The sequence below is a fragment of the Ammodytes marinus genome (genome assembly GCF_949987685.1).
Source record: "Ammodytes marinus genome assembly, chromosome: 1".
NCBI lineage: Eukaryota > Metazoa > Chordata > Actinopteri > Uranoscopiformes > Ammodytidae > Ammodytes > Ammodytes marinus.
In genome coordinates, this window is record NC_137230.1 from 31864693 (window position 1) to 31892566 (window position 27874).

General features: G+C 40.2%; 1 protein-coding gene across 2 annotated transcripts; it reads right to left on the reverse strand.

The window, feature by feature from the left end:
- Positions 1-7412: 7412 nt before the first annotated feature.
- LOC307252507 (pyruvate kinase PKM-like) lies at positions 7413-27818 on the reverse strand. Of its 2 annotated transcripts, none has more exons than XM_080030185.1 (11): positions 27751-27818; positions 20619-20803; positions 19625-19716; positions 16383-16514; positions 15633-15819; positions 14539-14809; positions 14062-14212; positions 13401-13553; positions 11274-11440; positions 9111-9292; positions 7413-8746 (listed from the first exon to the last, which is right to left on the reverse strand). In XM_080030185.1, exons 2-11 carry the CDS (start codon positions 20773-20775, stop codon positions 8640-8642), a joined length of 1599 nt encoding a protein of 532 aa, XP_079886311.1. In that variant the 5' UTR covers positions 20776-20803; positions 27751-27818; the 3' UTR covers positions 7413-8639. The 2 variants fall into 2 exon arrangements, with proteins under 2 accessions (XP_079886311.1, XP_079886310.1); XM_080030184.1 differs by lacking the exon at positions 27751-27818 and adding an exon at positions 21457-21476.
- Between the last annotated feature and the right edge of the window lie 56 nt (positions 27819-27874).

Genomic DNA, 27874 nt, shown 5'->3' on the forward strand with positions numbered 1-27874 from the left:
GTCCATGGTCTTTAGCTGAGGCGTGGCGATCACTGGGGAGTCACAAAAATATAGGGGAAAAAAAGGAAGAAAAATATCAATATCAGAGGACAAAGCGAAGGCACACAGATTTATTCGGGTGACCACCACTGCTGGTCCATGATTCCTCAACTCTTTTCAAAACTCACTTTACGTTTTAGAATTGAATCCGATATATTTAAAAAAAATACGATCAATTCAAGGCACCAATTAATTCAATAGGTTGTACATTGGCTCCATTACACTACTCATGTCTATTCCTCCTCCTCACCCCTTTGCATTAGGTGCAAACACTGATGGAACCCTGGCTCATATGTTTTGGTTCTGTCCCAGACTCCACAATTTCTGGTCAAGACACCCCAACAGTGGCGGCTCGCCCATAGAGGGCGATAGGGCGCCGCCCTCCTTGAGCCATATCAGCAAAAAACGAAAATATAATAATGAATAATAATGATGTTTTTTTTTTTTTTTTGTATTAATAATCATAATTTATGATTTCAATACAGTTTTTACCTGCATCTAAGTCTGAATATCATTGTACAATCAGCGTCTGTGCTCTGTACCGTCACTCTGGGGCGATGTCGGGCTGGTTGAAAATCGCCCCCAGCGCTCTCATAGACATCAATGTAAAACTTTTTTTTTTCAAACTGCAGGCCTCGCAATGCAATCTCTATGGGTTCCGGGGGTGCTCGCCCTAACGTGTTGTCGTCATACGTACAGTAAACAATAAACCAATTACAGTGACTGATACAGTCACATGTCCAGTATGCAGCCCAGAGCGGTCATATTCAAGACCAACACAACTTTATATCAACTCAGGCTAGGCTGGCAAGCTACTTACTTGATCGGACTCGGACTAGGTCTTTGCCAGACAAAATGTAACCATCAAGCAAGTATCTACCAAGATGGATTGGGGGATCTTATAAACGCGGATTTTCACGGGGCTCGTTTGAACGGCTAACGAGGCTAGCAGGATGCTAATGCGCTAACGCTCTGTCCTGCTGCCGCTGCATGATGATATGGACTGTATACTGGCTTTTTATCCATCCTGATGGCAGCACAGAGACCGCATGGATAACTTTGGGTGTCACCCCTATGCATCATCTCTCAGAAAAGGTAAAACAAACATTAAACATCAATCTGCATATACGAGCCAGCGCCGTTCAACAGCTGATCGGCTATTGAACGGCGATCAGCTGTTGATCGTCGTTTAGCTGACAGCTGCTTTCACCGTCCGACATAAACCCGCCTACCAAGTGCTGTAGACAGTAGTAGTAACCCAAACCAATGTGATGATTAGCACTGTTAATGTTGCACATGCTATGCCAGCATCCATTTTTGTCTCCTAACTTTTAAAGGAAGCCTATCTGAGGAGCACACTGGTAGATGACAAGTTATCTGTGATGGCCACAGCCGGATAATTAAATCATTTTAGAGCTAAAATAATTTTATTCAAGAAATTAACTAACTTAATTTCCAAAAATACTGTACAGTGCAATGCTTGTCTAATGTTGCCAGAGTGGTTATGCCAGATGAACAGGAAAAACAAACAGTTAAATGCAATATGACATTGTCATATGCTATCTGATTTAGGTTAATTTTGGGTCATATTTCCCATCATGGCAACAATTGCCCCCCCTGAGATTATTGTCAGGAGCCGCCACTGCACCCCAACATAGAATAGTATGTATATTATACACAAGCAACCCACTACTCACAATAAAACCCACAGAATGCATATGTACAAAAACACAAATGTAATTCCCAACCCATCAATTAATGTACTCCAACAATCACAACAATAACCTGGTTTGCATGTTCACTCTCCCATCCTCGTTCTCCTGGTTTAATCCAACAGCTTTTGAGCAGACAGACACAAACAGACAGATACAGAGAGACAGACAGGCACTGTGGGCCCAATTCACCCTTTATCTCACCATCACCTGCTGAGGTCACAACCTGGAAGCAACAATAAGCTACAGCTTCAATCAGCCCTGTTTGCTAAACATGTCACCTTACTATTTTACCTACAAGGAACATTACACTCTGAACTAAGACTTTCCATCACTAACGATATCTCTCTACACAGGCAGGATGGCCATTCCCTCTGTGCCACCCAAACATGTATGGAAGCCAAAAGACCAATCAATAAAGAACCATTTAAACACATGTGTTAAGATTATTGAAAGTTGATGAGCATCACCAATTTAACTTGTTTTAGAGCATACACATCACTAATTCATGTTAAATCTAATAATAATAATTGATAGGTTTTATATAGCGCTTTTTTGGAGGTCACTCTAAGACGCTCACTTCTGAAATCTGACTTTGTATTTAATATTCCGTAATCCGTATGGTTAAATTTAGACTATTTAAACATTAGCATCCCCAGCTTATTTTTAAAAAGCATTATATTCTGTGTAACATGATTGAAACCTTGCAGTGGTGGGTTAGGGTTATCTTAACCAAGCCATTTGTAAACTTATTCCTATGAGTTTACAAATGGTGGTTTTAGTTCAATAGCTTTCTTAATTTAGTGCCTAGCTAAAGCCTTTATGCACTTACTTGGTTTGTTGAAGTTGATTGTAGTATGTTGGCTCTATAAGCTCTAACATGCAGCAAAATAAATTGAAAAGTACAAATAAACTTAACTTAGGCTAATATGTCTTTGAACATTTGCTGTGATATCAAAAAGTAGCGTTCTATGCTCTGTCAGTATGTAAGTGTGTCGGGAGCAGTAAAATACTGTGTGCTCTCAGCATTAATTGTTTGTTTGCACACCTGCCTACAATTACCGACCTGATTACAAGGCTTTGCGTCACTACCACTGGTCAACACCAGATGGAGTCATTTCTCATCCATTTAAACTCGACTAGTTGAGAACAACTTCTTGTGTGTGTGTGTGTGTGTGTGTGTGTGTGTGTGTGTGTGTGTGTGTGTGTGTGTGTGTGTGCGTGTGCGTGTGCGTGTGCGTGTGCGTGTGCGTGTGTGTATGTCCTGTCACAGTTTGGAGTCTAGACAGTATAAAAAGCATTTTTTTTAAACTATAAGTTTTATAATAAGTATATATTTTTTCAATCAGATTAATCAAAAGAGCTTGTTGAGACACCCAACTTTAATATTATGTATTGATTTTTACTTAATAACTTTACTGAATAATGGCGAGAAAAGCTTTTTGGTGAAACATTTGTAAAACTTAGGAAAAAACTACAATAAGTTACGACTTATTGTAGTAACTTGACTTTTTACAAGTTATAAACTTTATCAGCACATTAAAGTAGCTATATATCTGTGTCTACTTAAACTGTTTTATCAGTACATTAAAGTATATATCTGTCTATATACTGTTAATAACATAACTGATATTGATACAGCCTATGTGAATGACACAAATAATAATTTTATATTTAACACACTTTCAAGAATACATAATCAATTCCATTTGAAGTTTATTATAATCTAGATTAGTTACAAAACAACCGAAGAGTCGGGCATGGTGTACTGCAATGCTCTGAATGACACACTTTCATTTATACACTGTATATTTACTATATGCAGCTTTACAACACACAAACACAGCAACTCAAAGCATTTAGGCATGTAGACCTGGACGGGACAACTTATTGAGGTTGAAACCGAGCAACAGACTGGGGAAGAAAGAGGTTTTAAGTGACTTTGAACATGGCAATGTTGAGGGTGCCAGGAGGGCTGGTATGAGTATTTCAGAAACTGCTGATCTACTGGGATTTTCACTCCAAACCATTTCTAGGGTTAACAGAGAATGTTCCGAAAAAGAAAAGATATCCAGTGAGCGGCATTTGTGTGGACGTAAAATGCCTTGTTGAAATCAGAGGTCAGTGGAGGATGGGCATACTGTAACCACTCGTTACAACCAGGGTATGCAGAATACCATCTCTGAACGCAAAACACGACCAACCTTGAAGCAGATGGGCTACAGCAGGGGTTCTCAAACTTTTGATAGCTGAGGGCCAATTTAGGAACCAAACATTGGACCGAGGGCCGCCGAAGGAAGAAAAATTGAAAAAACTGAAATCATTTCAATGGCCAGGTTGCGTCTTTACAGTTTACACATATTGGTCTGCACCCAGTAATGTGTCATTTACACATTTTAATAAATTAATGAAGGACTAGGTTTCATTTCAACATTGGGGGGGGGGGGGGGGGGGAGGGGGGGACATTAAAAGCTGGGGTCTGGGGGTAGTCCCCCAGAAAAATGTTACGTTCAAACACTTCATTTTGTGCATTCTGGTTAATTTTTATGCAGTAATTTGTGTCTTCTGTATTTATTTATGGTGGACATGTTAAGGAAAAGACAACTAGCTCCCATTGTCGCAAATATAATGGAATATAAATCAGTAAGGCACTGAGGCATTCTGTATTGCATTCAAATAGGCCTATTTATTCTACTTTATTGTTCAAAACTTTCTGCACATTGAAAACGAATCACCTTTTGGAGTGTTTTTTTTGGTATCATCACTACTCATGATGCAGCAGCAGTGTTAACTATTATGACACTGTTGTACATTGGAAATTAGTCTCGCAAAGCCAGACCAAACTACAGCAAGTAGTAGGGTCTGGAAGCACTCTGTTTAGAGCCGTCTATTCGGGTGGGGAAACCGGGGGAAACTGGGCTAGCCTGTTTGTATTTGTTTAAACCAATCACAATCATCTAGGGCGGGGCTAACCCCGGGAAGCAGCAGCGGTGTTCTTCAAAATAGTGCCGGGGGGAGACTTATTTTGATGGAACGTGAGGCGAATAGACGCTGGCGGAAGTGGTCATGCCAGACTAATTGGAAATAAACAGGGTGGGCTATCAGCAGCCAGCTAAGCAGATGGTCCATGGCTATCAGCAGCTAGCTAACGTTAGCTTGTTAGCTAAACTTTAGGCAAAATAGTTCGAAACCAGATGATGTTAGCATCCATCCTTAGACACTTGACCTAATCTAATTCACCTTGAAGGTGAGAAAGTGCATCGTATTGGGCTTAACAAGCTCACTATCTAACAATTTACATTGGGACCACTACACTGCCTGCTGCACTGCGGGAGGCTGACCAGCCGTCAGCAACGAGAGGCAGAGGCCAGACGAACGTCGGCAAGTTTAAGATGGTAAGGTGGTCCACTGTTAGGTGTTATTATTAATAATTGGGGAATTAATATAAACAATTAAGAGGGATATTTAAGTGTTTCGACCCCTGTACTGTTTTTACTGTTACGGGGGACGCATCCCCTCCGTGCGTTTAAAATAAAAAATAAAATGCGGGCCGCCACTGGGCTACAGCAACAGAAGACCCCACCGCGTGCCACTCCTGTCAGCTAAAAACAGGAAAATGAGGCTACAATTCTCACAGGATCGCCAATATTGGACAAAAGAAGATTGAAAAATCATGCCTGGTCTGAGGGGTCTCGATTTCAGTTGAGACATTCAGATGGCAGGTTCAGAATTTGGCTTAAACTACATTAAAGTATGGATCCATCCAGGGGTGGATTAGGCTACTGCACGGGCACACCGGGCACAGGCCCAGGGGCCCAAGGGCTCAGGGGGCCCTAAGCCAGAGATACTGATAGTAACTTTTCATGTTGCATAGTCAAAGAGCTCAGTCACTGATGTCAATAACAGGGTCCAAAAAGGAAGAGCCTAAATATAAGGATACTCATTAAAATCTAACAAGATATAAATCATCATGGGCCCCTCAACTAGTAGGGGAGAAATACAAAAGCAAGTTAAAAACAACAGCATTAGTAGCTCTGTCTAATACAGAAATAAGCTTTCGATGTGTGAATTCTATACTGTTCATATAAAGTAGCTATCCACCCTTTATCTGTTGCAATGGGCCCCTCCATCATAGAACATGGGTCTGCAGACCAATCTACTATACTGTTTTTACAGTTGCAGAGTAAAGAGTGCTGCCTGTTTAGGAAAAATGTTCCTTCTGCATCTCAGGATTTGATATAGCCTCTAAAATGTACTCTCAAAGTGCACCAGATTGTTGCATTTTACTTTAAAAAGGTCAAAGAAATCCGACAAGGTACAGGGTTCCTCCAACAGTATCCCGAAACACTGACTTCCTTAATATGTTTTGCCATTAATTGTATGTGTGGAAAAGTCAGTGTACTTGAATGGATAGGGACGAGTGGGGGGCCCTTTAAGAGTTTGTGCCCAGGGGCCCATTATCTCATAATCCGTCTATGGATCCATCCTGCCGTGCACCATCAACCATGCCATGTTCAAAGTCACCTAAACCCCCTTTCTTCCCCATTCTGATGCTCGGTTTGACCTCACTACATTGTCTTGACCACGTCTAAATGCATGAAATTGCTGCCATGTGATTGGCTGATTAACTTTTTGTTTTCATAAGCCATTGAACAGGTATACCTAATAAAGTGGCCGTGAGTGTATATGGCACAATTTACCCCATGGTATTCTCTCTAACGGCAAAACTTACACCACACCAGGGGCAAGTTGTGCCACAAGACAACTTTTTTTCCAAAAGCTATATTTCTTTAACAGTTTATTCCAGATCCAAAGTTTTTATTGCCTGGGATGAACAACACCCTGAAATATACATATTTGAGTTGGAGACTTCACTGTCACACATCTCAATCCACTCTCCCCTATAACAGATCATACTGTGTAATGCATCGCATTCTAGTTCATCAAAACACTTTAAATTAAATTACATTTTCAATCACTATTAGTTTAGTCTCTCCAGAAATATAATATTCTGTAGAATATGATGTATACAGGACATCTCTGCCGTCGCTATTTAATTTAAAATGGTAGAATTTTCACCTTGTCTTTATATGCTAACTGAACTTTACATCAATGTACTGTCGGTGAAGCATTTGGAAGTGTTTTGATATGACAAAGAAAAAAATATATCATTTCGAGAACTTGTTTTTCTTAAATTTGGTTCATAAGATTTATAAAATACATTTTCAATTACTTTGTGTCTTTTCCATACTTTTTCACCTTTCACTTCATCTAGGGCTGCTCGATTATGAAATATATATAATAGGGATTATTTCAATTGATATTAAGATATTTTTTACATTGACTTTTGGAATCATATGCATTTAGTAATATTAAAAAAAACATTTACTGGAATAGCTTTCTTTTTAACAGTTGGATTTCCTTGAATTTATAAAAAGTTTAACTGTAAAATTAAAACATGTCTTGTCTTAAATTAATTATATTGAAAAAGATGATTTAATTGTTTCAAATTGTTGGAAGTCAAAATTGTTATTGATTAAATTAATTGCACAGCCTTACCTCAACCCTTCACTATCTCTTAACCAACTGACATACCACCGATACATTTAAAATAAGTGATTATTAATTTTTAAACAAAACAAAATAGCAAGTCAGCATTAGTATAGGTGCTCATCTCTTTTAATGATGGAAATCCAGTCTTTTCAAACAGCTCAGTACACCAACTTAACATAATGACACTCCTTTACATTTAGTTAGTTCTTACACTCTAGCATTACAATCAGAAGCATGTTACACACACACACACACACACACAAAGAGACAGCTACAGTGGACCACCAGAAATATGAGCACAAGGATTTTACCCAGAATCCACTGGGGTTTGAAAAAGGGCGGGGCTTCATCCCTTCATCAGCTCCCATGTGGATACAAAACCCTAAAAGTGCTCATTTGTATCAGTCAATATTAAGTGAACCAAACATATTCTTTTTTCCATTATAGATATGATCCGAAATGCAAATAAGTGTGAAGGCTTTTTATGACATCTAATAAAACACAAATACAGTAACTAGCTCAAACATCCAAGTGGACATCCAAAACCTAACATTTCTCTGTAGTTTAGACAAAATATAAGTAGCATTGGATGTCCCCAAAACAAAAAACGTTTACCAATCACAAAAGTCAAGTATAATATTGAAGAATGTAACATTGCCGAGAGTAGATTTTAGGAGTGCAACACTTACAGATACACTTATATTTAAGAGAGGACACTTGGTATATAGACAGGACTGTTGCTTGGGTGGAGTGGGTGGACTTCAGTCGAGAGCCCTTTGATTTTTAAAAATGCCACAAGTTTGTTCGTTACGTCGGCAGAGGAGTGATAAGGTAGCTGTGACATTACTCAAGGCGCTCTGTTAATATCAGCCTGGCCCCCACCACCTAAACAAGAGTCTGTATGCACACACACACAGACCAAAATGCATTCACTCTTAGACTGGTTTCACTTTCATTAATACAAATGCTAAAGCATGAATAGAATACAGCAGGTTTTTTTCCATTATCAGGGTGTGTGTTTTTATCCGAGGCCCTGAAGACTGGCTTTGATTGAGAGAATGGACTTGAATGTGAATGGAATGGATTAACACACAGTGGAATAGTTTAGGATCACTCCCCACAACTGCCACCCCAAAAAAAACAAAACAAAAAAAAACAGCTCTTTTGCCATGAGGGCTGTAACTATTATTAATAATGTTAATTTATTGGCATTATTATCTGAATGCTGAATTGTTCATGGCTAGGAGCTGGATTGGAAGGTGCTGTGGTGGGAGAAGCTATGAAAGATAAGATGGATAGGAGGGAGGGAAGAAGCAGAGCGGCCATTTTAGATGTTCAGGCCACTGGAACAACGCGCATGGTGTTGGTGAAACCGGAGCCGGGACGCCAGCCGGTCAACACGATGACCACGTCTCCCTCTTTGAAGAAGCCTCGCACCTTGCCTGGAGAATTAACACATACAAACATTCAATTAAACTTTCAGCTGAAAACAATGTTAACATATTAAATTAAGCCTAGTTCAGCCTATAAGATTATACCAGTGTTTTTTTTCACTCGTTGACAGTTATTGGACATTGCCGACCATTTTAATATCTGTTAAAAGACGAGATGCAAGTACGACTGATACATCGCATGCTCTTGACAGATTTCTAGCATACTTAATATCTAGACCCGTCCACTAGTCCAAATCATTTGGTATGAATAAGATTGTGGCTGGCAATAAGAGGGCAGAACCCTCAAATATCTAAAAACTAAAACTTATAAATAGCTGAGCGAGATACTTAAAATGTGACATTTTTATTTTACCCATTTCCATGGCGAAGTTGACGCGGTTGTCTACGTCCTCGGCCCAGACGTCGTGTGTGGGTTTGGTGTAGAGCACGGGGAAGATGCCGCGGTACAGATGAGCCTGGCGGGCCGTCTGTCCATTACGGGTCACAGCCATGATGGGAGCGCGGGGACGGTACCGGGAGATGAGGTGGGCAGACCTACACACACACACACACACACAGAAACAAGCAGCTTGTTTTAACTTCATTGTCATTTTTAATAGATTTTAGAGTAGTCCCTTTTGATTAATGATTGAAATAGTATTATGATTAATGTGTTCATTCATTTTGGCAAAGTTATCATGGCAATCTATTAAAATGGTTGCACAAAAAGTAAACGTCATTCAGAAATACAATCAAAAGGCAGAATTTGAAGATATATTTTGTATAATACCTTGCATCGAGTAATATCTTTAGCTGTGTATAACCTATAAACATACTTCTTAGATGGATGTAAAGTAAGCCCATGCATATGGAATCGTGTGAGAATCATTTTCAGTATGATCAAAAACTTAGCACCTCACGTGTTTTCAGATATTCAGGCTGATTTAGACTTATTTTCCTATATGCTGAACGTTCACTGAATCAACAAACTCCAAAAACTTAATTCAACACGACAACAACTATTACCCGCCGAGACCGGCACAACAAAGCTAACAGGATAGTCAGGGAAGCTTAGTCTGTGAATGCCCAGCCACTACTTAGAAGTCTAATCAGCCAGAATAAGTGACAACACTCGTGGTGCATTGTGGGTCTGCAAAGACGCAAGGTCACAGTCAGCGGCCCGATCCCAATGTCCAATCTCAACACACCTAGACTTCCATCTACTTTCCCTTTATACCAGAAGTGCAGCTGATCTTAGCTTGAGGAAATAACAATTTAAAGCACACTGGTATGATGATAAAAACAGGAATGACAGAGAAGGCCAAGCAGGAGGGATTTAAAAGACCAAGTTAACATGTTGTATGGAGCAGCAATGCTCTGTGTGTATAACTAATGGCTGCTTATTTAATATGATTTATTATATTATGTAGCAGATTTATTTTATTTTTGATTAAATCTTAAAGAGTGGACATTGGGACTGGTCTTATGACAACCCCCACTCTAAAAATCTCCACCCACCCTTTGTAACAGTGCAAATTAGAGAGACACACACACACACACACACATACAATTAAAGCAGAGGGGAACTGAACGAGCACATTAGGTTACGGGAGGGAGAATCAATCGGGACCCGGGTTGTTGTTAATTTGGCAACACCTTACCTTGAGGACCACATCACCTCTATCCATCCTTCTCTCTCTCCATCTGTCTTACCTGCCCGTCTTGGTGAGCACAATGATGGCACTGGCGCAGCCCTTGAAGGAGGCCTCGACGGCCCCTACGGCCACCACCTCTGAAGGGTCTCTGGTTAGAGGGGAGTGTCTCCTCAGCTCCTCAAACAGCTGCCTGTGGAAGGTGGCTGCCTCTGCCTCACGCGCTATCTGAGCCCACAGGGACCATGAGGGGAGGGGGTCGGGGGTTATACCACCACTACACATACTGGGTCATTCACACCACTGGGAGAGGGGACCGGCAAATACACAGCTAGACCGCTGGTTGAATATGGTTAGTTGGGGGGGGGGGTTTAATAATAAGCTGATTGTTCCTTTAAAAAAGGTACAGTGAGTGTGTAGAATTATTGGCATTTTTCAGAAAAAAATTGGTAGAAGTTGAATGAAAATTCATAAATATGTTTTAATAAATATGTATATTCTCCCAAAGGGAGGAGTTAGCCAAGGAACGTTGCCATGTAGAATCTCAAGCCGGAATGTATTTAAAATGCTAAATATTACGATATTACACACTGTATCTTTAAAGCACATAGAAAGAGGCCGTAATACATCACACACTCTTGGATTAATGAAGAATTGTGTGCCTCTTCCTCAAGGGATTTTTAATAGTCCTTAAATTGGTTCACCTGGTTAAAAATCAACCAGCAGTCTAGTCAATGTATTTACCAGTCTATCTCCCAGATACATCCTCAGTCAGTCGCTGTCTGGCCCTACTCTACTCTGCCTCCCTCAAAGAACCGTAACCATAAACCGTAACAGTAACCAAAACCGTCTCAATATCCCGGACCAGATCTTAGCCTGCCTACCTTCCAGAGCCAGTGAGCACAATGATGCCCGAGGCCAGGCTCTTGAAGGAGGCCTCCACAGCGCCGATGGCTATGGCCTCGGCAGGGTCCTTACTGCACGGTGTGGAGCGACGGATGTCCTCAAACACCTGCCGATGGAACATGGCTGCCTCCGCTTCACGAGCAATCTGAAGCGTGAAAAGTGAAGGCAACGGGCAAGATGCATCAAGCACACAGGCATTATGTATACACCAGGCATGTGTGGGTGTTATATGGGTGAAAAAGGGACAATATTAACAATGTAACAAAGACAAAGACGTTTAAGTGGAGATGTTATATGGTTCGGGGTAAGGAGAAAGTCAGGAAAGACATGGGAACAGTGAGGGACAATATGTTACTACATTAAATATGTTATATTCTGCATGTTTATGTTCCAAGTTAAATTTAAGACTTTTTAAAGTCCACTTAAAATGAAATGTAATGCTAACATCAAGGCCATATTGGCAAAAGTAGTAGGATATAATGGAAAATCTGCACTTTAAAAAGGTACCTTTAATAAAAGGTATTATAATATACTCACATTAATACACACACATTGATATACGGTACTGTATTAATAGCTTTGTGAAGTGTGTGTATACTCTTAACAAAATTGATTTCGTCACATAACCCCTCTCCAAATAACTATAAGGGTAATCAAATATTGTAAGTCTTTCGTAAAAGTTCAATACTTTGTTGGTGAAATTCGATCTATTAGGGCCTTTTTTGTGTCTATATTATATTCTAAGCTTTTTAATGCTTTTAAGACCCCCTTTTAAGAGACACAGGAGTTTAAGTCAAGAATAGAAGGCACAGTGAATAGAAGAGTAATGTGTGGAGTTATTGGGGGGGAAAACGGGGAACACATCAACATCTAACATATCCAAAAGTCTAAATGTAAACAAGGTTATCACTAGTACAACACGACCAAAGCTAGCTAGTCTGGAGTTAGGCAACTGTTTTTTTTTTTTTTCAAACAAGAAATACAATGTTAAAAAAGTTGAAAATGACAGAGCTGAGGTTAATTAAAAATAAAAACAAACCAAATAACTTTATTTTTTTAACTATTGAAAAACTGGGAGTTGAAAAAAGTAGATACGAGTTAAAATGCCACACACGGCTGAGATGGTTAAAAACAGGCAGGACAAATAAACAAGAAAGGTGTGAGAAATAATTGGTGTTAATGGAAAACGACAATGCCAGACAAACGTGCCTTAGAAGCAAAGGTGTGCTTTTACGAGATACAAGCCTTCTCTATGGTAATTGAAAGGGTTAAAAGTATTCTCTACGCCTGTATGGTTTGAGGCTGACCGAGGTTTACAACTCGTGCAATTTCATGAAGGGCAGCGAGTTTACAAGGCAGGAGCTGCAGTAATGCTGAGTCACTCCTGCATCTGCAAAGCAGTGCAGACAGAGTGTAGCCAATAGCAGTGAGTGGACGTCAGCCTATAAACGCCTGACAGGCAAGACAGCGTTCACTGCATTATCCATCCATGCAATCAAATCGATAGATGCTATATTGGTATAAGGATTGTTATGCTTCTGTCTGTCCCTGAGTGAAAAAGCTTAAACAATAAAAAAAAAAATATTCATACACAAATTATAAGAAATGTTCTTAGATCAGACATGCATGATCAACATTTAGTTAATCGTTAAAAGATTATAAATTTCAGATGTGAAAAAAAAGATGCAGAGTAATTTGGCAAATGATCATAGATAGATTTTAAGAAAACAAAAATGAGGAAAAGAGAAGAGCCACCTCCCAGTCATGCAACAGTTAAAAGTGATAAATCAGGTAAGATCATCCCATAATCTAAATTAATTTCTCAAGTTAACAATCTTTACTTTTCAAAATGAGAAATTTTTATGCTTTGATTTTGACAAAATCAATTTCTCTCTAAATCAGTTAATATCTCCTTACTTTATTTTTTACAGCAAGCGGTCTCCAGAATCACTGACTCCTTTAATCATTGTATTATGTCACATGCTCAATTCTCAAATCAAAAATCATAACTTTTTCAAAAATTAGAACTTTTTATGCTTTGATTTCAACCAAATTGTTACTATTAAAACCGTTGTTAACCTACAGTATAACATGCATTAACTGACCACGTGCTGTGTGCGGACGGCTTCCAGAGGGTAATCCCCCTTGGCGGTCTCTCCACTCAGCATGATGCAGTCGGCTCCGTCCAGCACGGCATTGGCCACGTCGCTGCCCTCGGCCCGGGTCGGCCGGGGCTTCTTGATCATACTCTCCAACATCTGAAAGGGAAGGCAAGTTTATTTCTATAGCACAATTCAGACACAAGGCCATTCAAAGTGCTTTACAGGGGCATGAGTTACATAGAATAGACATTAGAAAAGTGAAGGAAAAATATGCGGTGGGGCCTCTCACCCACTGTGTATCTGAAGGGAACAAATGTAAGATCATAAAATAAAAAGGTATTCGGAGTGATTACAAACGAGATGGATGCTTAAGATGTGTTCTGGGAATCCTTTGCAATCCATGATAACTTGTCAGTCATTATAAATACATTTAAGTGGCTACCAGGAACTTTCAGTGTTTTTAAATCGCCAGCTGTTGTTCCTGGGTGAGAGTACCGGGACTAAGGCATTAAGCAAAACTATATAAAAAAAAGCATCCTTTGCTAGTTTTCTGTTATATGTAATTTATGATCATCAGAATTTTTTTTTTACCGATTCATAAATATTTAAAAGTTCCTGGTGAAAATAATGTAGAAGAAAAGAGAACATTGTCTTTCTATCTAACCTGAGTGGCGCATGTGATGGGCTTGCCGGCTCTGTTGCAGCGGCCGATCATCATCTTCTGGGCGAGGAAAACCTTCTCCGTGGGGATCTCGATTCCAAGGTCGCCACGGGCAACCATGATGCCATCACTGGCCTCCATGATCTCGTCAAATCTGCACAGAACACAGAGGAACATTTTAATAAATAAATGTTGATGTTTGTAGCTTTAACAGGTAATGGAATTAGACAACATGACTAGGTAAGTACCCAATATATGGCTGGAAGGCAATTGGGTTCAAGTAGTTTAAATGTTTATATTAAGTAGATTCATTATTATGCAGCATCAAAATATATATATATATATATAAAAAAGTTTGGTGACAAATTAGACAAATTTTACAATGAAATATGCATTACTGGAGCCTTACACACATTATGTATTCTGTATTTTCAATGTATGTGTAATGAATAAATACAAATAACTGGGCCCCACACACACCTGCGGACTCCCTCGTGGTTCTCCAGCTTGCTGATGATCTTGATGTTTTTGCCCTTCTCTCCCAGCACGGCCCTGACAGCGTGCACGTCGGCCGCCTTACGGATGAACGAGGCGAACACCATGTCCACGCCCTGCTCCACTCCAAACTCAAGGTCCTGGATGTCCTTCTCTGAGACAGCAGGCAGGTCCACAGCAGCTCCAGGCAGGTTGACGCCCTTCTTACTGCCCAGGGTTCCTCCATTCTCAATCTCACACATCAGGTAGTCACCACCTGGAAGAGACCGGAACTATTAATGAACTTTTTAAAATGGTTTAGGGACAAAATACCATGTGTGATCTGCTGATACGTTATGAGCCATCAGGTTGTCTGGGACAGGTTTTACTTACAGTCCCCAGAGTTGGGACTAAACAAGGAGAAGCAGCTTTCAGTTTTTATGCATTACATATCTGGAACAAACCTTGAGGTCTGCTGCAACTCTCAGCTCCTTTAAATCACATCTGAAGACTTTTATGTTTCCTTTTAACCTGTAATTTTTATTTAATTTGCTGTTTTTTGAGTGACCTCGACTAGTAAGAAAAGTTATTAATTTAATTACTTACTTAGGTATTTAACACTCAAAACCAAGTCAGGTACGTTAGCCAAAGCAATATTTTAGTAGCGTTCAACCTTGATTTACAAGTCAGTGAATGTCAAACCTGACTTTATAGAGGCGATAAATGTAGATAAATAACTTATCAAGGTCACTATGTGAACAGCAACTAACGGTAACATTCCAACTACAAATACAACTTCCCAACTTTGTAATTCGAACCATCTGAGGAGCACTTGGAAGAATGCAGCCTTCTTTGTGATTTGACCTCTTCCTCCACTCACCTATCTCGAAGAGTGAGCTCGACTAGTTAGAAAGGTAATTCAGGTACTTTAGCTAAAACATAATCTTTGTATTTTTTTAGCATTCAACCTTGATGAATGAGTCAGGTTAAACCTTGTAGCATTTAATTAGAGCACGTGAGCACCCAATAGTTCCAAAAATGACTTCCCTACCATCTGAGGAGCACCTGAATGCAGCACTATACATGGTTTTCCCACTCACCGATCTCCTTGACCTGCAGGGAGATGAGTCCGTCGTCGATGTAGATCTTGCTGCCCATCTCCACCACGTTGACGATGTTCTTGTAGTCCAGCCACAGAAGCTCCTCGCTGCAGTTCTCCATGTTGGAGTCGTCCAGCGTGATCTTGATCATGTGTCCTTTCTTCAGCTCCACCTCAGCTTCTCCGCTCTGTCAAATTATTCTCTATGAGTTATATGACTTTTGGTTCACTTCCGTGCCAATTTTTATTTGGTCGTCAACATTAAAGAAGTAATAAAAACAAAAAGTAAAGCCCCTGTAAACCCAAATCTACAAAATCCTTCCAGCTATGTCATTTGGGGAGATAGTTGCATGATAGTAAAGCATCTGAAAAATAGTTAGGCATATGTAACAATCCAAATTTAAGATATTGTAATTTTAAGTTTGATAAACTTTACAGCAATTTGGTTTAGATGAGGCAGGCTATGCTCTGGTGCTCATGAAACAGTTAGTATTTTGAACCAATCACGGCAGTTCTCTGCCCGAACGTTCTAAAAAAATAATGAATGTTGCCACGGAAATTGTTTGATACTGCCACACCCTCACAGTCCTGCCAAATTGTCTGGACAGTAAAAAATTTAAACATTTATTTTCAATCTGATTTTCGTAAATTGGTGACACCCAACTGTGATACCATACATGGATTTTTACTATTTTAGACTTCTACTTTGTGTTTTGTTGTTTAGAACTAGAGCAGATGATGGTTAACTCACTCCAGCGATGAGTCCGGTCCTGATCTCTGGTCCCTTGGTATCCAGGGCGATGCCGATGGGTCTGTACTGGATGCTGCCGGGCTCAAAGCTCGCAGACGCCTCACGCACATTCTTGATGGTCGCTGCGTGGTACTACAGACAAGAGGGGGAAATTTAACATGTTAGAATATCTCTAGGGAAAATTATCTAGACAGTTTATGTAACCAATCTTATGCCACACACACATATCATTAAATAGGACTGGAGTCATACTGCATACATGGTACAAGAGACAAGAGGGGGAAATTTAACATGTTAAAATATATCTAAAGAAACTGAACTACACAGTATTTATTTTTGTAAGATAATTTTTTGCTAGTTTTATGATTTTAATTAGACAGGTTGGAGAGACACAGTATTTCTAACTAAACTTGCACACACAAATCACAATTTTATCGAGTCACAGTATCTTAGTTTCTGTAAGATATAGGTTTTTATCAGTCCAAGGTAATTAAGAGATAAGGTGCGTCTGACTGACAACTCCTACAGCAATAAACCCGAGTCATACTGCATACACGGGTCATACCGTTACTACTTTCTGTTACGTCTCACTGACATATCTTGCACATTAAGCATCATTAAATAGGACTGGAGTCATGCTGCTTAAACTACAGATAAGAGGGGAAGGGTAGCATGTTAAAATATATCTAACAGAAACTGAACTACACAGTATTTCTTTTTAATTAAGATTTTTTTTTGGCATTTTTATGATTTTGTTAGACAGTTTGGAGAGACAAGAGATGAAACGGGGGAGAAAGGGGAATGACATCCAGAGAATGACCCGGGTCTGCTGCAACGAGGACTGAGCCTCTATAAGGGGGGGAGGGTATAACCACTACACCATGAGCGCCCCCACAACATAGCATTTCTAACCAATCTCACACACACACACATGAAAATAAATCACAATTTTGCAGAGTCACTGTATCTTAGTTTCTGTAAGATATAGGTTTTTATCAGTCCAAGGTCATTAGAAGATAAGGTGCGTCTGACTGACAACTCCTACAGTGATATACAGGGGTCACAGTTATTTCTACTACTTTCTGTTAAGTGTCACAAAAGTTTGAGTGCAGCGAGCACAATAACTTAATGCTTTTATGGCACGTTATGCATCGTTAAAAAGACTGAAGAGATAACTTATCATAGAGTATATCACATAGAGAAGCACTATAGAGATATAGCATGAGTTTAAACCGCTGTTTAATTTCAATCGGGAAGAAAAATCACACATTAAACCCAGAAGAAAGAACGATCCGATGATTTATCGGGATAATCATCGATTGACAATTTTTCTTTTGTGAGAACCTTATTGGCCTTATCGCTCAGCTCTACAGGTAAAAAGGTAAATGGACTCCACTTATATAGCACTTTTCCCTGGTTTTTCAAAGACTCGGAGCGCTTTACACCGATAGCAGCAGCTACCACGCAGGGTGCAACTATTGGGAGCAATTTGGGGTTCAGTGTCTTGCCCAGGGACACTTGGACATGTGGCGGGGAGACGGGGGAATCAAACCACCGACCCTGCACTCCAGTGGACGACCGCCCTACACACTTCACCACAGGTAGTGCACTGCGTGTGGATTTGAAGACGACCTGCATGTCGGCTGCATCATGAGGCTTATTCTTCTGACCAGAGCTTTCACTAATGACTTAAGTGGCAGGTAATACCATTGGCTGCCTATCAAACTAAGCTAGACTACACTCTAGTGAACTGTGTTACTAATGGAAGATTTTCATTCAAGATGCCAAAACACATATCCTTACTAGTTACTTTAACCTCAGGTTCGCTGCATCATTCATTTTATTAAGGCGAGACACGGCAGGCAAAAACATCGTTTTTTTAAGCACTGGTCAATTTTGAGATGTGTGTCTATTTAGCTTCCATAACATGTCTTCTTTCATACTAGTATGGATAAAAGGTCCAAAATATACGTTTTAGGTGTTTATTTTACTAAACTTTGACTGCTTGCGTCTGTATTCTGCTCCTAAATTCGTCAAAAGTGAGCATTCTAACGTAACATACAGCACCGCGGCCGCTGTATGAATCATAATAACCATGGTACTGTTGGAAAGCTCTGAATCTCAAGAACAACGTTATCGGATCCGAATATGGTCATTTCCTTTGTATCAGCAACCAATCGTGAAAGTGTGAGGAGGGATTCAATGCTAGGAACGCAAACTCATTGGCTAATGCACATTTCTGATGATGTGATTCGCTAAAAGGCATCACGTGATGCTAGCCGCGGGTAGCTCGAAAATCACAAAATAAAAATGGGAAAAACGTCGAAAATATGCCAAACCAACACAAAAAAATACTTAATCAATTGGCTACGGACATTACATGATCGCCATTTGAAGGGGAGAAGTGTTAAAGACATGTAAATCACGCCGATCACGTCGGAGAGACACAGACTGTCAGAGGGGACATGGTGTGGAGAGAGAGCGTCTGTGCCGACTCCGGAGCAGGTTGACAGACAGTGGCTAATAATGAATTAATCACGTTTAAATTAGCATGTGGATGTAAATGTTACTATGCTATGGTTTATATATGTTAAGCAGTGGTAGGCCTATATGGCATTGAAGGGTGTAGGGCCTAATTCAATAAATTACTCTAGCTATAATCAGCAGAATTCACGTTTTTATCTTTAACGGCCGTTTTCTCAAAATGAGCTTTTTTCAATACTCGGGGCTCACCTTCAACTTTAATGAAACAACTACACTCTCACAAACCATATATGCTTTTCACTGAGGAGGACTTCAAAACTACGCAAAGAAATTAATCGTTATATTGTTAGATGTAGTTCTGATTCAATACATTTTTATTAATCTACACAAACAAGTCTATTTAAAACACCACTGATAAATATGAAGACCATCTAGACAGATTCTAGGGCAGAACCGGTTTGTCTGAGAGTTCCGGCTCACCTGCCCTGACTGCTTGACTACCTAAGCTGGTGGCCGTCAGCAAGTCTGTCTCTACCATAGCTTCCTCTTCTTTGTTGTTTGGTTGTATTTAGTCAGTGCGGGGGGTGGAGGGGGTGTGTGTGGTTCCCCTCTTTGTTCAGGCATAAAAACAACTCACCTGGCTGTGCTTTTTCAAATTTGCTTGATAAATTAACTCATTCATAGATTCAGAAAAAAACATGTTTGATGGCACTTATCAGTGTTTGAAATGTGACTCTTATAACAACGGTAACGCCCACCTCGTGTGAGCCATGGGAGAAGTTCATACGAGCGATGTTCATCCCAGACTTGATCATCTCTTTCAGGGTGTCCACATTGCGGGAGGCCGGCCCTGCACACACACACAGAGATACAAAAGGAAAGGAGTTAGACATAGTAGGTTTAAATGCATGTACTAGTTGTAATGAAGTGAACTATAATAAGTTACATTGTTTCTTTATTCAGTTACATGCATGTCCAGGTTAGATCACATACAGTATAATAGATCTGGGTGATAAAAAGGCTAATAGTGATAGTACATTTTTATCATGTTTTATTTATGAGTAAGTGAACATAGGTTAAAAAGGTGCAGTCAGTGATTCTGGAGAACGCTTGTTGAAAAAAAGTGATTCTGACAACAAGCGTTCTCCAGAATCGCTGACTCCACCTTTAAAAAGGTGCAGTGTGTAATATGACATCCTCAAGTGGTACAATTCTAGATCACAACAGTTCGTCTCTATGGCTCCCGTTCAGAGAAGCAACGGAAAGCCTTCAAGGACATTCCAACTGGTAGTTCTGATGGACACAGTGTGGCCAACTGTAACTGTTGGCTTTCCTAGAAGTAGCTGAATGTAGCTAGATGACGACTATACGCTACTTTATACAATATGATTTTTTCTGAATGAGGCAAAATGAAAATAAAAGGCTCATCGGGTAGTTTACAAACTGATAGGACTTGTGTATTTACACACTTTTATATCTCTTTATATAGCATATAATGTTTAGCCTTTTGTTTATTTTACATATATGAAAAAGGGCATTTGCATTTGGTAAGAATAAACAGCAAAATGTTAATGTGCACAGTTAATAATAGTAACCAACCAATTTTGATTTTATAATATAAACCACTGACAACATTTCTACCAAATCACAATAAGAAGTAATGTATAGATAAAGATTTAAGAAAAAATCCAGACTGGTCTTTTAATTTTTTCCCAGGGCTGTATACTTAATCAACTAAAATGGTGTACTGACCGATGGTGCAGATGATGCCTGTGTTGCGTGCGGTGGTGGGCTCGGAGTCGATGTCCAGCAGACACAGGTGTTCCAGGAAGGTGTCGGCCATGGCTGCGTTGAGCTGCTGGGTCTGAATGAAGGCTGAGCCCATGTCCATGGTCTTTAGCTGAGGCATGGCGATCACTGGGGAGTCTGGAGAATTACTAAAAAATCCCAAAAAAAGGGGGGGGGGGGAGGGGGGGAAACAGGAGGAAAAATATCAATGGAGGACACAGCGAAGGCGCACAGGTTTGTTCGGGCGACCACCACTGCTGCTGGTCCATGATTCCTCAACTCTTTTCAAAACTCACTTTATGTTTTAGAATTGAAATATTTAAAATAGGAGGTGGAACAGAACAAACACTAATAAATGTATAACAGAAATTCACAAAAACTCTCTATAAACGTCACAGCATTGGACTGGCAGCTAGAACTAGTCTCACGCTGCGGTTCGTATACATTTCAATGGGCTGAGAGATCCAAAGGGGGAGGTCACACACTGTACCCATCTGGCTGTGTAACCAACCTTACGGTAGTGAAGTCAAGGGAAAGGAGGATGTACCATTACTTATATTGATTTTTTGGACAAACCCCAACCACAAGACTAAGGAAAATAATCAATGAATGACCGCCATTTTAGCTTGAGGCACTGAGGTTGCCTTTATTTACAGTGACGACGACGAGCAAGACAAAACACAACACAAAGCAAAAAAGGAAAACACAGAAAAAAATAAGGAAATAAAAACTAAAAGTGCAAGAAATGCAGCTAGAACAGTGACAGTGAGATGTGTGTAAAAATCAGAAATCATAAATTTACCAAAAGTAAGAGGAGTTGTCATTTTTAAATCGCTTTGCAGGACATTCCATGACTGTGGAGCGCTAAAAGAAAAGGCAGGTCATCATTAAACTGAAAAAAAATGGAGTAGGAACTGAAGTATTTGCCGTTTATATTTAATAATCAACAGTTTATACAGTGAATGAATGCATGGCTTGCTTATGCTCGCCCTTTCAGATACAGTTTGAGAAAAAAGACACATGAATGTTGAAAATGCTAAAGAAAATGTAAAAAGCGAAAACCTTTTGCACTTCATTGCCTCTGCACTCCACACCTATTAGAGAGCAGCTAGACCATGATTGTACATTATGTCCACTCCCCCCCCCCCCCCCCCATCATCCACACACACACACTTCCCCTGAGTCACTTATGGCCACGTCACAGCCGCAAAGCACAGCATCTGCAGGACTGGGATTACCAAGCTTTCATCGCAACACTTTTTACCATTTCTTTCATACATACTGTACAGTAGAATAAAGATTTCACATAATTTCCTGTGTTCTCGTTAATTGCACAATAACTGTCATGTAATGTGTACACAGTGTAGACGGATGTGTGCCTTTGTATGAGACACTTCCCTTTTTCTCCCAGCTTAGGTCCATCCATGGCATAATAAAAAGAGATTTAAATCAAGGCAAGTCTCAACAAACAGGGCTAGGTGAGGTGTATTTGAACAGGGTGTAGCAGCTTCGATGAGGAATGTTCTTGCTTCTACTATGGCTGGCACTTGTTGCTGTTACATAACTGCAGTGCAACGGACCGAGGCTGAAATGTTTGGTTGGTAAGACGTAGAATGTGTGGGATTCAGGAACCGGATTGGAGCCTCATGCATGAGGTCAAAAATCAGCACAATTTCAACTGCTTGGACCGAACACAATTGCTTCATCAAATATATTTTTAAAGCACTAAAAAAAGGTGGAGATCTTTCTGGACAAAATGCAAATTCACTGACTTACAAACATTTCCCCACTACAGAACACCAAATAAGCAGCTTTTAACAGGTGGGACTTGACATACGCTATCCATTGTTTGCACTTTTCATTAATAATGTTTCTCATCACACTGTGTGGTAGGGATGAAAAGTATGCTCTACAAAAAAACAACGCATATGATCACAATAATTGAAGTTTACATTGCCTTTTTCAAACAGTGATAAAGTGTTTTGCAATGAAAAAATGGTTTTCTATCAGGAAGATAAAAAAAGATGATAACAAAAGCTATTGAAACATTATATAGCTGATAGACGATACTGTAGTAGCCCTATGTAAAGTTTACTCTATTATCTCAAAGACATAATGGCTCAATTTGGGCCACAGTCCAAACCACCCTGTGAAGAGATTAGGTTCCGCTCTGTTTAAATGATGCATTAAAGTGAGTTCTCCAGAGAACACTCTCACTTGCTTCTTTGGCAGAACAGGAAAACAAACTGATCTATTCTTAAAAAGGGAACAACCCCATTATTTCTCCCTGTTTTTAACATGATTTTGTACCATGTATTTAAACATTTTATAAAAAAAAAATGTTCATCTATACAACTTTAAGTTACATTAAATGAATGAACAATACAGGATATGAATCAAAGGGGCTCTCCAGTAGCTGCCATTATGTCAGACCCCTCCCTGCAGTCTGCCCCGGTGGTTCAGCCCACACTCACAGTCTGCTGTCAGCCGTGGGGTGTGTGTGGGTGTGTGTGTGTGTGGGTGTCTGTGCTGCAGTACTGGGATGTGAGTCGTGACCGAGCTCACGTACAGCCCTTGGTCTGCCCCATTCACTCCACTGTTACATCATCATTCACTCAGGAGCCTGTGTGTGTATTTAACGTAGCTCTGCCTGGAATGAATCCCCCCCTCCCTCCCCCCCACACACACCACTATGATGCATTTTAGTCATTACTTACAAAATGAGTAAGAGGAGATCAGAGCACTAGTGTTCCTGTTAAATGAAACACATTTTCCAGTCAAGAAGGTTTACACTTGCAGTGTGAAACTGATTCAGAGACCAACATGAACGTGGTTTCAGGTGCAGTCATTCAGAATTTCTCCTGTTCCCCTCCCCCTCCCCATTATGAGCACAGCCCCAGCAGCCTGTGTGTTATCGACAGGACTCAGTAGCCACTATGTAATATTAAAGGCAGAACCATCCTTATAGTGGCCAACATTGAAACCAAATTTTGGCAAATAATTACCTTATTTCTGTTGTAACACTTGAAATTGTAGACACACTAACTGAGTCTAGATGTGCACATCATGTTGTCCCAATTATCCTTGATCTACCACAAAGTTGATGGGCGGGGGACACTGACAATAATCAATAAACTGTATTGTATGCATCCATCCTAAATATAAAGATGTTTGCTTGTTACAACATATGACTTGCTGTGTAAAGAAGAATAACAATTAAAAAGAAAATACTATGTGTACTTTGCAAAAAATGCAAAACTTGTCTGTTACTGGAGTATGACTGCTGTAGATATCACAACTTCACAGTTTCATACTTCTGAAAGGTCAATGCAACACTGACGGTTGTGATTGCAAAACTAAAAAGGGGATGCACACTCATCTTGGAGGGGAACATTAGGTTCATGCAGCTCCCCTTACAGGTTACTACTTCCTATATGGAGTATCTGATGCGTGTAACAAAAAAAAAATTGCAGTAATAGCTCTAAATACACCACTTAATCCTGATACAGCAAAACATGGCTTGCTTTGAATACCATAGTTAAGGAATTCTCAATCATGTAAAAATAGGTCTTAATAGAAAGCAAAGTGTGTATGTATAATGTACAGTCTGATTTTGCCAGTCTTTCTTTCCCCTCTTTGTCCATTTGATTCAATGTTATTAAGTTTCATCATTCATCAGCATGAATTAGATGATTATCTTTTCCTGACTGTCATGGGGTCAAATTCCATTTATTATTCCATCGCTATTCTTTGTCAGCTTAATTAAATGCCATCTTGACATGAAATCCAAAAATGTAACTATTGAAAATCAGGTAGACTTTCCTTCAACAAGTGCAGCAGTAATGTTTTGGGTTGACGTGACCCTGGTTGTTTTGGAAAAGACATAATTGACCCCCAATGGTCAGCTGACATACACAGAGAGCGTATCTAACCCGGGGCAAAAAGTGAGCAGCCACCGACCGCAGCCATAGTAACCAAGCGTGACACAGATGCAGAGCTAACTTTAGAGCTGGCTGCTAATCCCCTCCAATCTCATCCCACCTTTTCCACCCTTTCGCAGTAGCATACACTCTCTCTCTGTTTTAAATCACATACTTTTTCTTTTAACTATACTACACAAGTATGCCGGTTCTTACTGCAAAACGCAATTGGATGTCTTAGGGCATCTGGGTATTTTTGGCCTACTGCACCTGACATGCATGTTTGGGGATGTATCCTAAATATTTGTCATACTACATAGCATGGACGTATCGTATGGTTATTGGAACACAGGGCCACTCTCTACCTTCTCCTGTCTGTCTAAAAACAATGTCCTTGTCCCTTATCAACAGTGAACATTGCTGCCAGGTTGCCATGACATTTAATTCCATTCACTACTATGAAGGTTACGTAACACTACTGCATGGGCATATCCAAAAATGTGTTATCACTCACTCAACCAAGGAAGGCACCCATTGGCAGGTTGCACTAGTACATACCCCCAGATGATTTTCCGGTTCCTCCTTGGGACAAACAAGCACGTAAATGCAGACGACCTTCGCAGCAACAGACCCAGTTTATTGGAGCCTCCGGAGCCGACTAGCGAACCACTCCTTACAGCAGCAATCCAGGGAGAGGTGACCGCTGCTGCAGTGCGCGTGCGAGCAGCCGTGCATAGCTCAAGACTAAATCCCTTCAATGCGGATAAAGGACATTTGCTTGAGCACCTGCTGCTACCATGACCTAGCAATCTCCATGACCGGATACAATGGACGAGGGACATTCAGACTTTCACTATACGACACACACACAGCGGAGCTAAGCAGTGTCGCACTAGCAGTGTAGCTACCAGCATACTGTATGTTATACAACTCCCCAGGACTAAAAACAGAGTCTGCGCTATTAATAACAACACACACAGCATGCAGAGTCAGTGTGTAGAAATGTTATACTATAGAATGTACGATGGCACTTGCACTATGTAGGCCAGCATAGTCCCAAAACATAACCTTAGCTAGATGTGGTGATGCAAGGGTGTGTGAGTTCACTAATGATAAAGATGCATAATCAATGCATTTTAAAAGACAACTGCTAAATCATTCTGCAACATTTGTAACCCGAGTACCTCAAATCAAACTAAGTGCACTGCATAGACGTTTGTCAGTGCAGTGAAGTGTGTTTTCAGTGGTAGCAAGAATTACCATATTTAGTAGTGTTCAACCCAGTGGCTCTATGTAGCATTAGTCAGCAAACATCACCATGGGAACAGTGCCAGCTGTAAAAAAATGGCCAAAATGTACAGCACTAACCGCAGGCTCTGCTGCAACTTAACCTTACTACCGCCGCAGGTCAATGATTAGACAGTTAACTACCTGCTAAATGCTTGTTAAAGTCGTCAGCAGCAACAATGTATGTACTTAAGTAGGCCTATACTTAAATGCGGTTTAAAAGTAGTTCACATCTGAGAGTCTGCACTTTTCAATAAAGTGTATAGAGTGATAAGAGTAATGGAAATTGTTATTTTTAAAGTGATTTTACATTGACACTGGGGGACATGTGACAGAACACCTGTCCTAGGCAAATAAAATACAAATTCTTCAATGTTCTCTCCTATTTAGCAGCTTAGAATTCGGTAATGGGTAGACACTGCACACTTTCCATCACTTAAACATAAGCCCTATAGTCACTTGACATTTCGATTTCAGCCTGTCTGGTCCCTTGAGACAAAACAAAAAGACTCCATTTTGTCCACACAGGGACTTCAGACAGGAAGGACATATCAATGACAGTGTCTCTGGAAAGTTTGACAATGACACTGGAGATTTTGTCACACACAGAATAATTATTTGTCTCAAGATGACAAGGCATATGCGGGCTACGCCACAGGCCCTATGCACAACCTCCAATGTTACAGATGTTATAGGCCTACAAGAGGATATGACATTAAACATTTAAAATGCACCTTTTACTTATTCATATCATCTTCACATAGGCCTACATAGTAATCTCACACACACACCAAGGATGACACATATCAAGCTAGGACAGAGAGCTAAAAGCCATAGCTATATTATAACCCAGAAACGGAGAGTGAGAGACCAGACTGTGACATGGTGAGACTTGTCTTTCTGTGCATGTATCCAGTATCAACAACGGCCTGTTATCTGTGCCACAAGCACTGCAGCACGCTACTGCAGTGTAGCTACGAGGCTACGTGCACATTTCCAACACACATTAACGTTTACCATGGGATGGTCATTATTATTCCTCTGAATTATACTTAAGGTGATAAGGGTCTATTTTAAGTATCTAAGGAAATATGATAGGGAAGATGCCTGAATGAGAATGAGGAGGATGAGTGCTAGGCCTATTTGAAGCAACCTTTTATATTTAGTCGTTGGAAGCAACACACGAGTTCAAACAATGCATGTGGGTTGTAGATTTGATCCCTATGTGTGTCACTAGTGAAAATTCATCGGTATTTTATCCCAATGTATATGTAAATGCTTTTCAGTCTGCAGACGATGCGCTAAAGGTCACGTTCTCATCCTGCGTCACATTTTCCTTATCATGCAACGTCACAGTGTCCTGACCAATGGGAAGCCGAGAAGACGAAGCAGCCACACCCACAACAGGAAGCAATTCACCAACGTTCAACGCCTCGCGCATCACATTTACATTTCCTCCTTTCTATTTTATACGGAATAAACTGTGTTTTGCGACACATTTAGACTAAAACAAGTTAGCAGTGGAACGTTCTGCACATTCGCTCAGCTTATCCATATGTTAACTGCATTTTTCACATCGTAAACGTTGTTTAAAACGAGACCAAACCCATATTATGTAATATAGTCACAACCGGTCAAGTGTATTGACCAAAAACGGTGTATAGAAGAGCTATTTACATAAAAACTAATTTTGCATTTAGAGAATGAAGAGCGTAAACCAGCCACTATAGTTTTAGTGAACGTCTCGTCTCACACACCCGGACTTACCAGTTTAAAGGAAATAAGCAACAGATAATATAAAAGACAAAACAATGCCCTAATGTGACGTCTTAGAATGTCACAAAAGTGATTTAGTAGCGCCAAAGGGTCTACAAATGCAGGACACCCACCTTTTCTGTCTGATGAACTGCTTGGACCGATAATACACCCGGTACACTGAAACCAGCTCAAGGTGATCTCCCTAGTCCCTCACTATGCGGAACTATTTTATAGGGATGCTGAGACGTATCCATC